The sequence below is a fragment of the Amia ocellicauda genome, chromosome 9 (genome assembly GCF_036373705.1).
Source record: "Amia ocellicauda isolate fAmiCal2 chromosome 9, fAmiCal2.hap1, whole genome shotgun sequence".
Lineage (NCBI taxonomy): Eukaryota > Metazoa > Chordata > Actinopteri > Amiiformes > Amiidae > Amia > Amia ocellicauda.
The window spans coordinates 27,190,928-27,204,192 of record NC_089858.1 but is presented as its reverse complement, the minus strand read 5'-3'; the positions used below and the strand labels follow the sequence as shown (position 1 = coordinate 27,204,192).

Here is a 13,265-nt window from a genome sequence, read left to right as displayed (position 1 = left end):
ACCCTGTCATAGCAACCAAGGGTATGCCAGTTCCATCCACTTGCACCACAGAAACCAGGAAAAGCAAAGGCCCGTATGAGCCACACAACAATGTGTGAGGATATAGCAAGCTTAGCAGTGGGATAGTGTACAAAGCAATTTTCAATCATGGCAAAACTGAATCGACCCAAAGCTGTTTGCTGTGTGTTTGAGTGTTAAAGCTGTGGTCCAGGAACAGAAGCCAGAGAATTACTTTCAAGCAAGACAATTTATATCTCCAGATAAATGTGATGGCTACATAATTAGGTTAATGCACCATTGGCCAGAGAATGATACTGTGCTTATTCTTTAAATTTGCACAAATCTGATTCCTGATATGACATTCCAGTCCAATTTCACACCTTCAACAGTAGTCATGACATAAAGCATTTATTTCAATTTCCACCACACAATATTCTTTAGCTAATAATGTTCAACTTTGCTCTGATGTTTTGCATTGTGTTTATTTTTTAAGTGAGGAATTTGGAAATTCTCAAGGTAGAATTAAAGCCATTCACTTTTAATTTAATTAATATGACAGGACCTTACCATATCAACCTAATTAACTAAGCAGTTTCCAACAAAACAACACATATGTCTCCAGTTAAAATGGATTAAAAGGCCTACTGAGATGTAACAATTTAATAATCAGTGGGTCTGGGTGGTGTTGCTTGTTTACTTCTGAACCACAGACCCAATCAGGCTATTGTCATTTTTTGTATTAAAAAAAATAAAATCCAATGAAACCTACTTGTTATTTTGTTAATATTTCAGATGGCATGTTGTTAAAATTACAGTGGTTGATTTGTGAGGGAACTACATTGATGTAAACCTTAGATATAAGCACTATTTAGCTGGTAGCCCACGGGAGGGATTAAGAAATACAATTCAGAGTTTATATTTTCTTAAAGAATCTCAAGTAAATATGTGGCAATGAAAAGAATTTGGTCATACATGGGCTTGCCTATACTCTCCTTTGTGTGAACAGATTTAATGGGTACTGAACCTTAATCTATCAACAAGAACCAGATGCATAGCATAATTTTCAGCAAATCACAATACAATAACAACAAAGATGTTTTAAGGTGTAGTTTTAAGGTGTACATGCTTTCACTTATTTTTCCTTTTTTAAGCCTGATCTTTAAAAAGTGAGACAATCAAACATTCTGTAACAATTTCCAGCATTTGTCATACGTCAGCGTTACAATTTAGGTCCAGGGGGATGCATGTGTTATGCGTCTGCATTCTGAATAATTTGGAAATCAAACGCAAACATGCTTGACTGTAAAGGAACAATTATATTCTTCCTTGGCCGGGTTTCAATTAAGGCAGAATCATTTTGTATGCACACCCTCAACTTGGGAGTATCCCCAAGTATAGTATCTCAGACAACGTCATATTTAAACAGTCACTTGATGAAAACTGTGTTCTTGCAACCCATAAATATATTGCACAAAAGAAATAACATCTCCCTTGCAACACCTTAAAAAAATGGTTTAAAAGATAAGGTAACATAGAGAAAACACTGTTAAAGTGATAAGACTGAGCCATACATAAACCTTAAACACAGGTAAGTAAAAGTTTAAGTAGGGAAATTCCAGGAATGTCTTGTCAAGTCAGATACAAGGTTTTCTACAATGTTCCTTTTATCATTTCACACTGATTAGGCCTAATAATTATACTTAATTCTCCGATAAAAACTGAAAACTGCAGTTACACTACAGGTCATGAGTTACAAGGCAACAAGTGATGTATGAACATCTAGGGATGATGCCAATACTGTTCATTCTTCATTCCTGGAATGGCCTAAATCATATCTTGGCAACTCCACATAAATATCTGTCCATCTCCTCTGCACACATATACAAGGCACCGAGCAGAAAATGTCCTCCAAAGTTAATGAAAGATTATTGTTTTTTTGGGGGGGTATAGTTGCAACTGGTGAAGATGTGATTAATCAAATTCAGTTTAAAAAAAATGTTTATTTACCTGACAATATTTAGGTTTCCACAAGATCAGTAAAACAATTTTAGGTTTGCCAAAACAAAATGTTATGCAAACCCATCAAGTGCAAGACTAGAGCCAATGTAACACTTGAGGACGAGTAACAGAAATGGAAATAGAACTCCAAATACACAACAGGTCTGACCCATTTCAAGGTTTCTGAGCAGCAGGATCTTGTATCAGTCTGTACCAACTGCTGGATATTATCTAATTTTGAGAGTAACCGCACAGACAGCCATGGAGCTTAAATAATGTTAAAATATGTTTGCATTTCCCCATCTTAATTAGAACTTCCAAAAAAATGCAGATTGTAAAACCTGTGGAATGGACCAAAGTGCCAAACAATGGGGTCATGTGTTCATCCCTGACACTGCTTTGACCAGTCATAGTAGAGCAGCAGTAAAAAGCAGTAGATCAAACTTAAGAACTTGTGGCAAATCTTAGCACAAGACTGACATTTATTCTATTTTTACAAATGTTCAAATTGGAAACAAACTGACCACATTACACTATGAGTATATACAGTGTTTTAACACGTACATAATACAAGTGAGTGATGCCACTTACAACCTAAATCTCTGTGCACATAATTTATTTCCTACAGATTTTAACTCTGTTGGTACTTGCTTTACAGTTAGGAATGGCCTGCCTGTTGTTAATGCACTCAAAGAATATAAAACCTAGCACTGCATGGTCATAAACATCAGCCAATGACTAACACAATAAGAGAAAATGAAACTGTTGATATCACAGTGCTCCTGAACCTTTTAAAATCTGAATTGGTCTTAGTGTCAATTTGGTTAGTCTGGAGTGGGAGCTTGCAGCATCTCACACTGTGGTTTCAAAGACTCAAGTGGCCTTATTGAAAATCATACAACTGCACTATACTAAAGGTAAACCATCTGAAAAGCTAACAAAATGACTCAGGCATTTAGGGACGGAGTAGGACACAGACGTCTCAAAGGACAAGATACAGACTTAACACAAAAGCATTTATTCCTTCTTTGCTAAAAGGACTAGGCTATGTTTTTGTCTAAATATCATACTCGCCCATGAGATAAAAAAATAAATATTTATTCTTTGGGAGACTTAGTAAAATGTAGTGTTTAGTTACCGGTCACATCAATATATATTTACAATAGAGTAAGTTTTCCCAAGGCAGCCCTGGCTAAATATACATTTTAGTTACACACATCACTACATGTATACTGTATATGACATGAGCTAAACTTCCTATGATAATTCACAGAACCCAGTTGTTATGTTAACACTTCTGTATCATCCTACATGATGAAGTCTGTCAAAATTAAAGCATCAAAAACAAGAATGCTGTTTTATAACTTCCTGCAAGGCTGGGCTTACAACCTAGTTTGATTTGCAAACACCAGCGCAACTTCAAAGACCTCACAAGGCTGCCAGCAGCTGGTATGTTTCTAGCCTGTAGAGAATAGTAAAACATCCTCTTTCTTGCGGTATCCTGCCAAAACTGCAATACTATTACTAGTATCTCTTCCAGTATTAGTATTATTGTTTATTTGGTATATGGGCCGGAAGAACAGTAATAGTAGACCAGACGATAAAGGCGTTACGTCATTGGTCCCCGAATGAAAGACCAGGTAGAGGTGCTTTCGTCAGACACGTGATTTCTTTCTTTTCTTTCTTTTTTGACAACAAAGTCAGTTTAATATTCAAAAGCCAGACATGACATTTTAAAATACTGTAAAGTAATATATTGGTTTAAAAGAAATGCATCATCATGTCAATACATTTACAGCAAACCTACTTGCCCTCCAAAACACACTCACATTGCTCTGTCTGTACACTTTCACCTGAACATGCTGCAGAACATCCCCGTTTCAAACACTTTTTAAAAAGCAATATAAAACAGCTTCCAGTCCGAACGGTGCTCAGATGAACCGGTTTATGTGTTCAGTTTAAATAAAATACTTTAAAAATGCGTCACTAACCACTGTAACTTCACCCAAAAGCAGCTCCAAATGACGGACCTGACACATAAATCAAATACTTTGAACAATAACGTTTTTGTTGACGTATCTGTAAAACAAACAAAACGTCTTCATTCAAACGAGTCTATCCAGGTCCAACTCCCGGCGCCGCGCTACGCTCCTGCCGTCACCTTTAAGAAAAGTTCGGCGCAAGGACACCTCATTTCCCCGCCGGCTCCTGGAAAGGAAAGGTTAGTCTGGCCACTTGTGACCTGCAGGGCCGGTTTCGCAGGCTGCTGCCGCGGCGACTCACCGTGCAGACGCAGACGAGCGCCGCCGAGCTGCTCCGGTCCCGCTGCAGAGACGCAGACGAGCCGCCGCGCGCAGGACGCAGGAGCCCGAGCCACCCGCGCGAGGGATCCCCCACCCCGCACCCGCCGCGCGCCTTAACCAGTGCGGTGCCACCGGGGTCAACACCGAGTCCCAGCCCGATGCATCCCACACGCTGATACTGTAGGATACTGTGGATTTGGACCGGGAAACACACAGTCAGCAACATCCCGAACTTAAGTCTGTATAGGATGCGGCCGCAAAACCATATTCCCAGGGGAATACAGCCACCGACAGAAGATAACTGCTACTTTTCGTGGCATCAGAAGTATAGTTTGATTACCTCGAAGATCCAGCTGAAGTTGGTCCCCAAATGTCAAGTATTACATTACTGAACATTTTATTAATGTATTTATTTACTAGCACACCATATTATTATTTAGTTATTCAGCTACTGTGTGTTCAGTGGTTTTGCAGTATAACTTCAAGCATTGCATATTGCAATGATAAACAGTGAAGCAAAGCACAGTATCGGGACATTGAAGTACAGCAAATCATGGAAACACTTACAATGCAATAGGCAATGGTGGCTGTAATTTGCAGTCGGTAGTGTCACCATTGGGTTTTCATGAGATGGTCGTAGTACTGGAGTTGTTAGGTAGCTGTTTCCTCAAGAGAAGGGAAAGGGAGGCAAAATAAGTGGCCAGGCAAAAGGGTAACAAAGCGAGAGGAATGCACCATACAACTGAGCAGAATATCAGCAGAGAGGACAAGGACAGAGAGGTGGGGAAAAGTAATGGAGAGTAGCTGAACATGAACAGAGGTAAGCAGCCTCGGAAAAGTCTGAAATGAAGGTGCTTGAGGGCAATAAAGCAGAGAAAATTCCAGGTGAGCAGCAGGTTGGATACATTGGACAGGGCAGGTGGCAAAGACAGGCAGAGGAAGGAAGCAGAATGACAGTCCTCCAATCTAGAAAAACTAGGGCCCAGAGCAGGAGCTATGTATATAATTGGTTTGATATCAGGAAAAGTACGAGTATAAATAGTGTAGCATATGGGTGCCTGATTAAAGCTTTGCCCAGCATAATTCCCTGGTCACCACACCACTTGAAATTACAGTGCAATCTCAAAAAGTCGAGCAAATATGCTTTGAATGCTAAATGGATTCTGTTTCACGTGTTCTGACCGTAGGCCAACTCCATAAATATCTTGGCTCTTAAAGGGCATGTTTTGAAAGGAATTAAGAAGTGTTGATTTATTCATCTGGATCATACCATGTTTCATTATGCATTATGATTCCTAATACAAAATTGTGATCCAAAAATATGACCTTGCACTCACATATTGTAACATAACTAAGAGTGGCCGGGATTATATCAGACATTCAAAGCCACTCTCCTGATTGCAAATTGCGAACCCAGCACTTAATCGCTGCTTTTGGTTTGCCAGAGACTTCTTGACTCTTCATAATATCACCAAACTCCAGGACTGGAATTGTTTAGAGGGTTGGATAGGTGAGAGCTTTTATTAAATCCTAGTTTATATGAAACGGATTCAAATATAAATAGTAAATCAATTGTTTTTTCTAAAGTATAAATTAAATAGTCAAAATACTGTCTGAACTGACAAGAGTTTGAACACTAAGACATAAATCAATAGAAAGTCAATAGGATTTTATGCTGCTGTTGTTTTTAGCCTGCAGTATTAGTTTGTTTTTGTCAATTTTCATGCCAAGAGGACAGAAGAGGTGTGGGAGAAATGCCTAGATTATTTTACAAGTGTCTAGGTAAATGAGATATGCTGCAGCCATCAGTGTTTTCTAGTTGCTATGAATACAAAAGCAGTAGTTGCATGGGAAGCATATTATAAAAATAAGTGACACTAGTGGGCCGTTATATTCCATTCTGCCTCTCCATAATGCCGTGCCACCGGATCCCAAAGAGACCTGATGAATGTACGTGTCTTGCCAATAGCCTCCCGGATATGGTCGAGGAGACTGAAGACTGTTAAATGTCCAGACAATTCCAATCTTTCAGTCTGAGAGAGAGAGAGAGAGAGAGAGAGAATCATACATTCCTTATCTCACATAATACAAAGCCAACTGTAATGCACTTATATATAAATTGGAATCACCACAGGCCTATGACATTTTACTGATGTACTAAACTGACTCATTAAAAACGAATAATACCTATGTCTAGGAGGTTTCTTTCCAAAGTCATGATCTGAACTCGATTCAGGTGGAAAGACCGACTGCAATGGTTCAGAGCTTTAGCAGGGCTCATTTAGCAGGAAAATGTTTTACACTAGGTAGAGTTAGTCCATTAACGGAGGCTCCCAACCATCATAATAAAGAAAAGGTGTAGCTCATGGCAGAACTTTATAGAAAATGTTATTATCAGATGTCTGGCATCCTGCACAGTTTATTATAGACAACTCATTAGGATGATGTATTTCTGGTCAGAGAGCTCAGTTGCCGTGTTTCTGATTAACAACCAACTGAAATAATAAAATTAAAATAGAACAAAATCATGGAAAAGGAATAAATTACACTTACTTTCTCCAATACAGCTAAATTCTGGAATTACTCTATATCCATAAAACACACTATCTGACATAACTGGGCATCGGCCATGGCTGAAAGGTTTGCCTTTATAGTTCCCAGTTTCTATTTTGCTTGATTTGGTAAAGTGCTTTATGGTCCAGCCTCTTACAAAATATATACTAGCATGTTTTTAGGTACTTGTATAATAAAATGTGATTCATTTGGATTTGCTGATTTCATAGTCATTTATGTGTAGAAAGGTTATTTGCTTTTTTCACATTTTTCATATAGTCCAAGTACTTTTTATAGCCAGGTTCCTGTCTGAAAGAGTCTGTATTTTACCTTTATAGTTTGTAAAAATGTGTAGGGTACAGGAGTGTCAGCTTTGAAGTTTCGAGTTGTGGAACTCAGTGTTTGGGAACCAGCTGTCATTGGTGTGAAGAAGAGCATGAAATCAGATCAAGTAATGAGGTTGAGGGCTGATTGATCCATAACAACTCTTGTGCTGTAAGGGTGTCGCAGAAGTAGAGCTCTATAGGCTTTTAAGGAGTGCTGTCAAATTAAAATGAGCACCACTCAAAACAATGGCATATAGCCCTTTCCCCATCAGTATCTTCTTGCTCTGCATATCAACACTGTGCATAACCCCTGGTGTGAGACCCTGCAGTGTGGGCCTCTGGGGTCCTGATTCAAAGCCCCGCTCAGACACAGCACTGAACTCACAGGAGTGACACAATTGTAACACATTCGTATAGATACAGAGATCTCTGTTACACTCACCCCCCTGGAACTGACAAACATCATTCTTCTTGATCCATGGCACACTGTAGTGTATGCCAAGGTTAAAGTGCTTTATGATGGGAATAAATGGCATATCCAATTTTCAGATACCTTTTAGATTGCACGGCCCAATGAAATATGAAATAGATTCAATTGAAAGTTTATTGACATTCTACTACTTGATCATTAAAATTCAACAGAATGTTAATTAAGAATCTGCCTCTACCAAAAACATTGTCAACGTGGTAATAACAATAGCTCAGCCATTTACAGTGGAGATATCTACATTTGCCCCAGTTGTTTCTTGTAGCTTGCCTTAGGGGTTTAGATGACTAACCCAGTTGGTAACTTGCCATTTTTTTCATGCTGACATTTTTGTTATAGATAGATATTACATTAACATCCTTAAATGCCCTTCTTCAGTTTTGTAGACCAGCCCTCCGGAATGATAGCAGTTTGCTTAGCAAACACATAGTTAACACATGCTCACTTAATATACCCCTATCCATTACAGATAGCTAATCATGTCGGGTATCAGCAGGTTGAAAGGACTGGAAGCAGTAACCACATCCATAGGGGGCTGTCAAAGAGCACTAGGTGATTTAAAAAACAGCTTTGTCAAAAGTGGCAAACAAATTAAGACTTTTTGTATTGTACATGTGGCATATTTAACAATAAACCTATTGTCAGATTCAAAATGTCACGTGAATTTCTCCCCACACTTGCACAGCCAGTTTAAATCAATTTAAATCACATCAATCAAGCCTTCTACCAGTTAAATACAGAGTATCTGTATTTGTGCTTGAGGACACCATTACAATGCTTATTGCTTTACTTTACATTCCAAAATAGATATTATCAACAGGTATATATAAGTATAGGAGTTTGAAGTGATTGCTGTTAACCTATTGGTGGAATACAAGCTTAAACCAGGAGTCCTATAGCCTTTGTTAGAATACTGTAAACACCTCCATTTTACAAAACAAGACCAGACATTACACATACAGATCCAGATAATGAAGTGCTCTTTTTGTCCATTTGTAACTTCATAAATACAAGCAGAAAAGAAACCTGTATTTTATTAACCAAAAAAATGCATTGTGTTCATGCAGGATCATTTCCTCTGTTATATGTTTCCTGACAAATGATTGGTTGCTTGAAAATAATTGATGCATTAATACTATTCTGTTTGCATTAATATGTGCTGGCTTAGCACAATGAAACATTCCATTCTAACTATTCAGTCTGCAACACTCAGCTAATATAGCTGTTATAAAATAAGACAGTTGTGATAAAGTTGATGACACTCCCTGTATGTGACTTGAATTTAATGCATGTGTGCAAGGGAGTGTTTTTACTGGCTGGAGGGGTTGTTGGTGAACCTGCTAGAGAATTTGCCAGGGAATTGTGGTTCTTTTTTCTTTCTTTTTTTCCTGCTGTTTTGTTCATCTTCCATGAAAATATACACATACAGTGAGGGGAAAAAAGTATTTGATCCCCTGCTGATTTTGTACGATTGCCCACTAACAAAGAAATGATCAGTCTATAATTTTAATGGTAGGTGTATTTTAACAGTGAGAGACAAAAAAATCCAGAAAATCACATTTAAAAAAAGTTATACATTGATTTGCATGTTAATGAGGGAAATAAGTATTTGACCCCTTCGACTTAGTACTTGGTGGCAAAACCCTTGTTGGCAATCACAGAGGTCAGACGTTTCTTGTAGTTGGCCACCAGGTTTGCACACATCTCAGGAGGGATTTTGTCCCACTCCTCTTTGCAGATCCTCTCCAAGTCATTAAGGTTTCGAGGCTGACGTTTTGCAACTCGAACCTTCAGCTCCCTCCACAGATTTTCTATGGGATTAAGGTCTGGAGACTGGCTAGGCCACTAAAGGACCTTAATGTGCTTCTTCTTGAGCCACTGCTTTGTTGCCTTGGCTGTGTGTTTTGGGTCATTGTCATGCTGGAATACCCATCCACGACCCATTTTCAATGCCCTGGCTGAGGGAAGGAGGTTCTCACCCAAGATTTGACGGTACATGGCCCCGTCCATCGTCCCTTTGATGCGGTACAGTTGTCCTGTCCCCTTAGCAGAAAAACACCCCCAAAGCATAATGTTTCCACCTCCATGTTTGACGGTGGGGATGGTGTTCTTGGGGTCATTCCTCCTCCTCCAAACACGGCAAGTTGAGTTGATGCCAAAGAGCTCGATTTTGGTCTCATCTGACCACAACACTTTCACCCAGTTCTCCTCTGAATCATTCAGATGATCATTGGCAAACTTCAGACGGGCCTGTACATGTGCTTTCTTGAGCAGGGGGACCTTGCGGGCGCTGCAGGATTTCAGTCCTTCACGGCATAGTGTGTTACCAATTGTTTTCTTGGTGACTATGGTCCCAGCTGCCTTGAGATCATTAACAAGATCCTCCCGTGTAGTTCTGGGCTGATTCCTCACCGTTCTCATGATCATTGAAACTCCACGAGGTGAGATCTTGCATGGAGCCCCAGACCGAGGGAGACTGACAGTTATTTTGTGTTTCTTCCATTTGCGAATAATCGCACCAACTGTTGTCACCTTCTCACCAAGCTGCTTGGCGATGGTCTTGTAGCCCATTCCAGCCTTGTGTAGGTCTACAATCTTGTCCCTGACATCCTTGGACAGCTCTTTGGCCTTGGCCATGGTGGAGAGTTTGGAATCTGATTGATTGATTGCTTCTGTGGACAGGTGTCTTTTATACAGGTAACGAGCCGAGATTAGGAGCAATCCCTTTAAGAGAGTGCTCCTAATCTCAGCTCGTTACCTGTATAAAAGACACCTGGGAGCCAGAAATCTTGCTGATTGATAGGGGATCAAATACTTATTTCCCTCATTAACATGCAAATCAATTTATAACTTTTTTGAAATGCGTTTTTCTGGATTTTGTTGTTGTTATTCTGTCTCTCACTGTTAAAATACACCTACCATTAAAATTATAGACTGATCATTTCTTTGTCAGTGGGCAAACGTACAAAATCAGCAGGGGATCAAATACTTTTTTCCCTCACTGTATGGCTGTATTCAACTCATCAGTTCAATAGCTTAATCTGAAGTGATTTCACGTCGATCTTGCATTTCTAGTTGCATGTATTGATTACCATCGGTGCGATGGACACTCACACAAAATCAAGGAAGACACAATATTCCGGGGTATATTAAAAATTATCTGTTGTTGAGCTGCATGCATATATAAGAGACGCTCTTGTCATCACATATGAAACAGGAAACTATGCACACCTTATTAAAAACTACATTTTGAAAAGTGCAATTTTCCTTCCTTAGGAGCACATGTGTCAAGTACTTTCTTATGTGACAGGGTTGCATTTTTTCTTTCAGTTATCATTATACTCACATGAGGCTGTAAGATAGAACATCTATAATAATTTAAATAAAGAGACATATACACACAAAACACTTTGTTTTTCATATTTTTTGGAAACAGTACTCTACAGACAGGTGGTATCTGATATGTGATTTAGGGTCTAACTATTGGACTAACGTGTTCATTGAATAGGAACATCCTAGAGAATTCTTCTAGATACCATATGTTTGATTTTCCTGTAGATGTTTGTGTTTGATCCAATTTCTATAATTTGAATACACTGGGACCTTGGTTTTAATATTAATAAATCAAACATATGAAAGGGTTTTGCTAACCTATTGTTTTGTCATGTTCTATATTCCCATAGGATAGAATCATGGAAAACGAGGGAGATATTCCACTGAAACAAATAAATGAACCAGTAAACTAAAAGGCTACAGAAAATTCTAACTTTATTTTACTAGCACACTGTTACTGTATCATTTAATCCATGTATTACTGATGGCAGAAGAGATCACTTTTGATTGATCTTAATTGGAACCATTGTCTGTGACTTAGAGCGCAGATAGCCACTCCTTTAGAAATTGCTTTCAGATAGCACATAGCATATGATCCTTCTCAGTTACTGACATGCAAAAAGGAAGCATAGATGGTATACCATTTCTCTAGCAAAATGCATTGCTCTCTTTTCCATATATCTCAGTAAACAAGAGGACCATGTAAGAAGGTCACTGTTCTGAACAGAGCAGAGTGTTTATGATAGGATATACATTTCAAATAGAAAAATACAGCTCAGCAAACAAACAAAAAACATCTGTCTCTTGGAAACTAACAAAAAAAAACATCTTTATTCATGTGAAGGAATCTCATAAACAACAACCAAAACTCTCCATCTCTCATATACATTCCATGACTGTCTATATTTGCTGCAACTCTTACAAAACTCGTCTTTTTTATATGTAAGTCTTCTCCTACTGTTCTACAAGTAGTAAAGCATGTTACGATCAGGCAACAGGAAGAAAAAGCAAACAAACCAACAAATGGATGAAATGGGAACTAAAAAATAAAATAAAAAAATGTTCCTTACCACGACTGAAACAACTGGAAAGACCAGTACAATGTCATAGTAACACCTTTTCAGAAGCCCAGAAAAATAAAATAAAATAATAATATTTTCATCATAATTGGCTTTTGACGGTTGGTACTTCTTAAGGTGAAACGTACAAGCTAGAACTCAAAAGTGCTTCCAGATCAGTCTGTGTTTCATACCCCTCCCACCCAGAAGCATTTGCTGAAACAAGCAGATGACTGTTTAAAAGAGCAAATACGATCAGGGTCCTGGTCTTCAGTATGGATTTCAAAAGCATGGGTTCTGCTCATTGAAGACCAAGGGGAGCTACGTGTCTGCGCAAGGGCCAGTGTAGTCGAAAATATGGCCACTGCGAAACAGCTCCATATCTGTAGACCTGTCCTCGATGGCTTATTACTGATTAATGCTGGTATCACTGACTGCGCCGGCGGTCTCTCAACTGCCCACACTGTTGACTGGCATCTGAATCTGTACCACCTCTCCGTTCTCTCCCTGCTGGATCTGAATGGCTCCATGCTTGATCTCCATGTCGGATTGCAGTGTGGGAGTCAAGGTCTCCGTCCCCTGGGATACAAATACACAACAAGTTAAAGACAACATTAGACACAACCTCCCTCCCTCCACTCTCATCTGTTTCCCCCAAAAACACATCCATACAGAATCATTACACACGGCATTAAAACAAGAGCATCAGTGGATTATGCACTCAGCTGTCATGCCACTCAATCTTTACTATTTTATGCTACAGTAACTCTGTAAGTCTTGGTTGTGTTTGGCAAAAACACCTGATAATTTCTCCCAAGCCTTTTGAAAGAGTCCTCAAAAGCATTTAATGAGGCAGTACACACTCCACCAACTGTTAGTAACTCAGTACTCTCACCAGGAATAACAGTTTTCAATGCCACACGTGTTATGGAAGCTATTTCAAAAATAACATCTCTAGATAAATAAAACCGTAAGTAATTTTTCAAAAGATCATATAACCATGAAACCAATTCTCTGTAAGATTAAAATGCATTGAGGAGCATAAAAAATGCATAAAAAACACATAGCCCAGATTGCCACTTGAACCTTAAGCAGTTACAATTTGGATTAAGATGAAAAGTTATTCTCATGATAACCTGAGCGACAACCTCTGTCTCCTTGGTATTTGTTGATGGGCCATAGCAGAATGAGGCTTGGGGTTCATATT

General features: G+C 38.9%; 1 protein-coding gene across 1 annotated transcript in view; it reads right to left on the bottom strand.

The window, feature by feature from the left end:
* Positions 1–11,809: 11,809 nt before the first annotated feature.
* The window catches only part of banp (BTG3 associated nuclear protein), a 123,165-nt gene continuing 121,709 nt past the window's right edge, over positions 11,810–13,265 (bottom strand). The window contains exon 13 of the mRNA XM_066713968.1: positions 11,810–12,637. Coding sequence (XP_066570065.1) covers positions 12,509–12,637 — 129 coding nt within the window. The 3' untranslated portion in view covers positions 11,810–12,508. The remainder of the gene's footprint in view (positions 12,638–13,265) is intronic.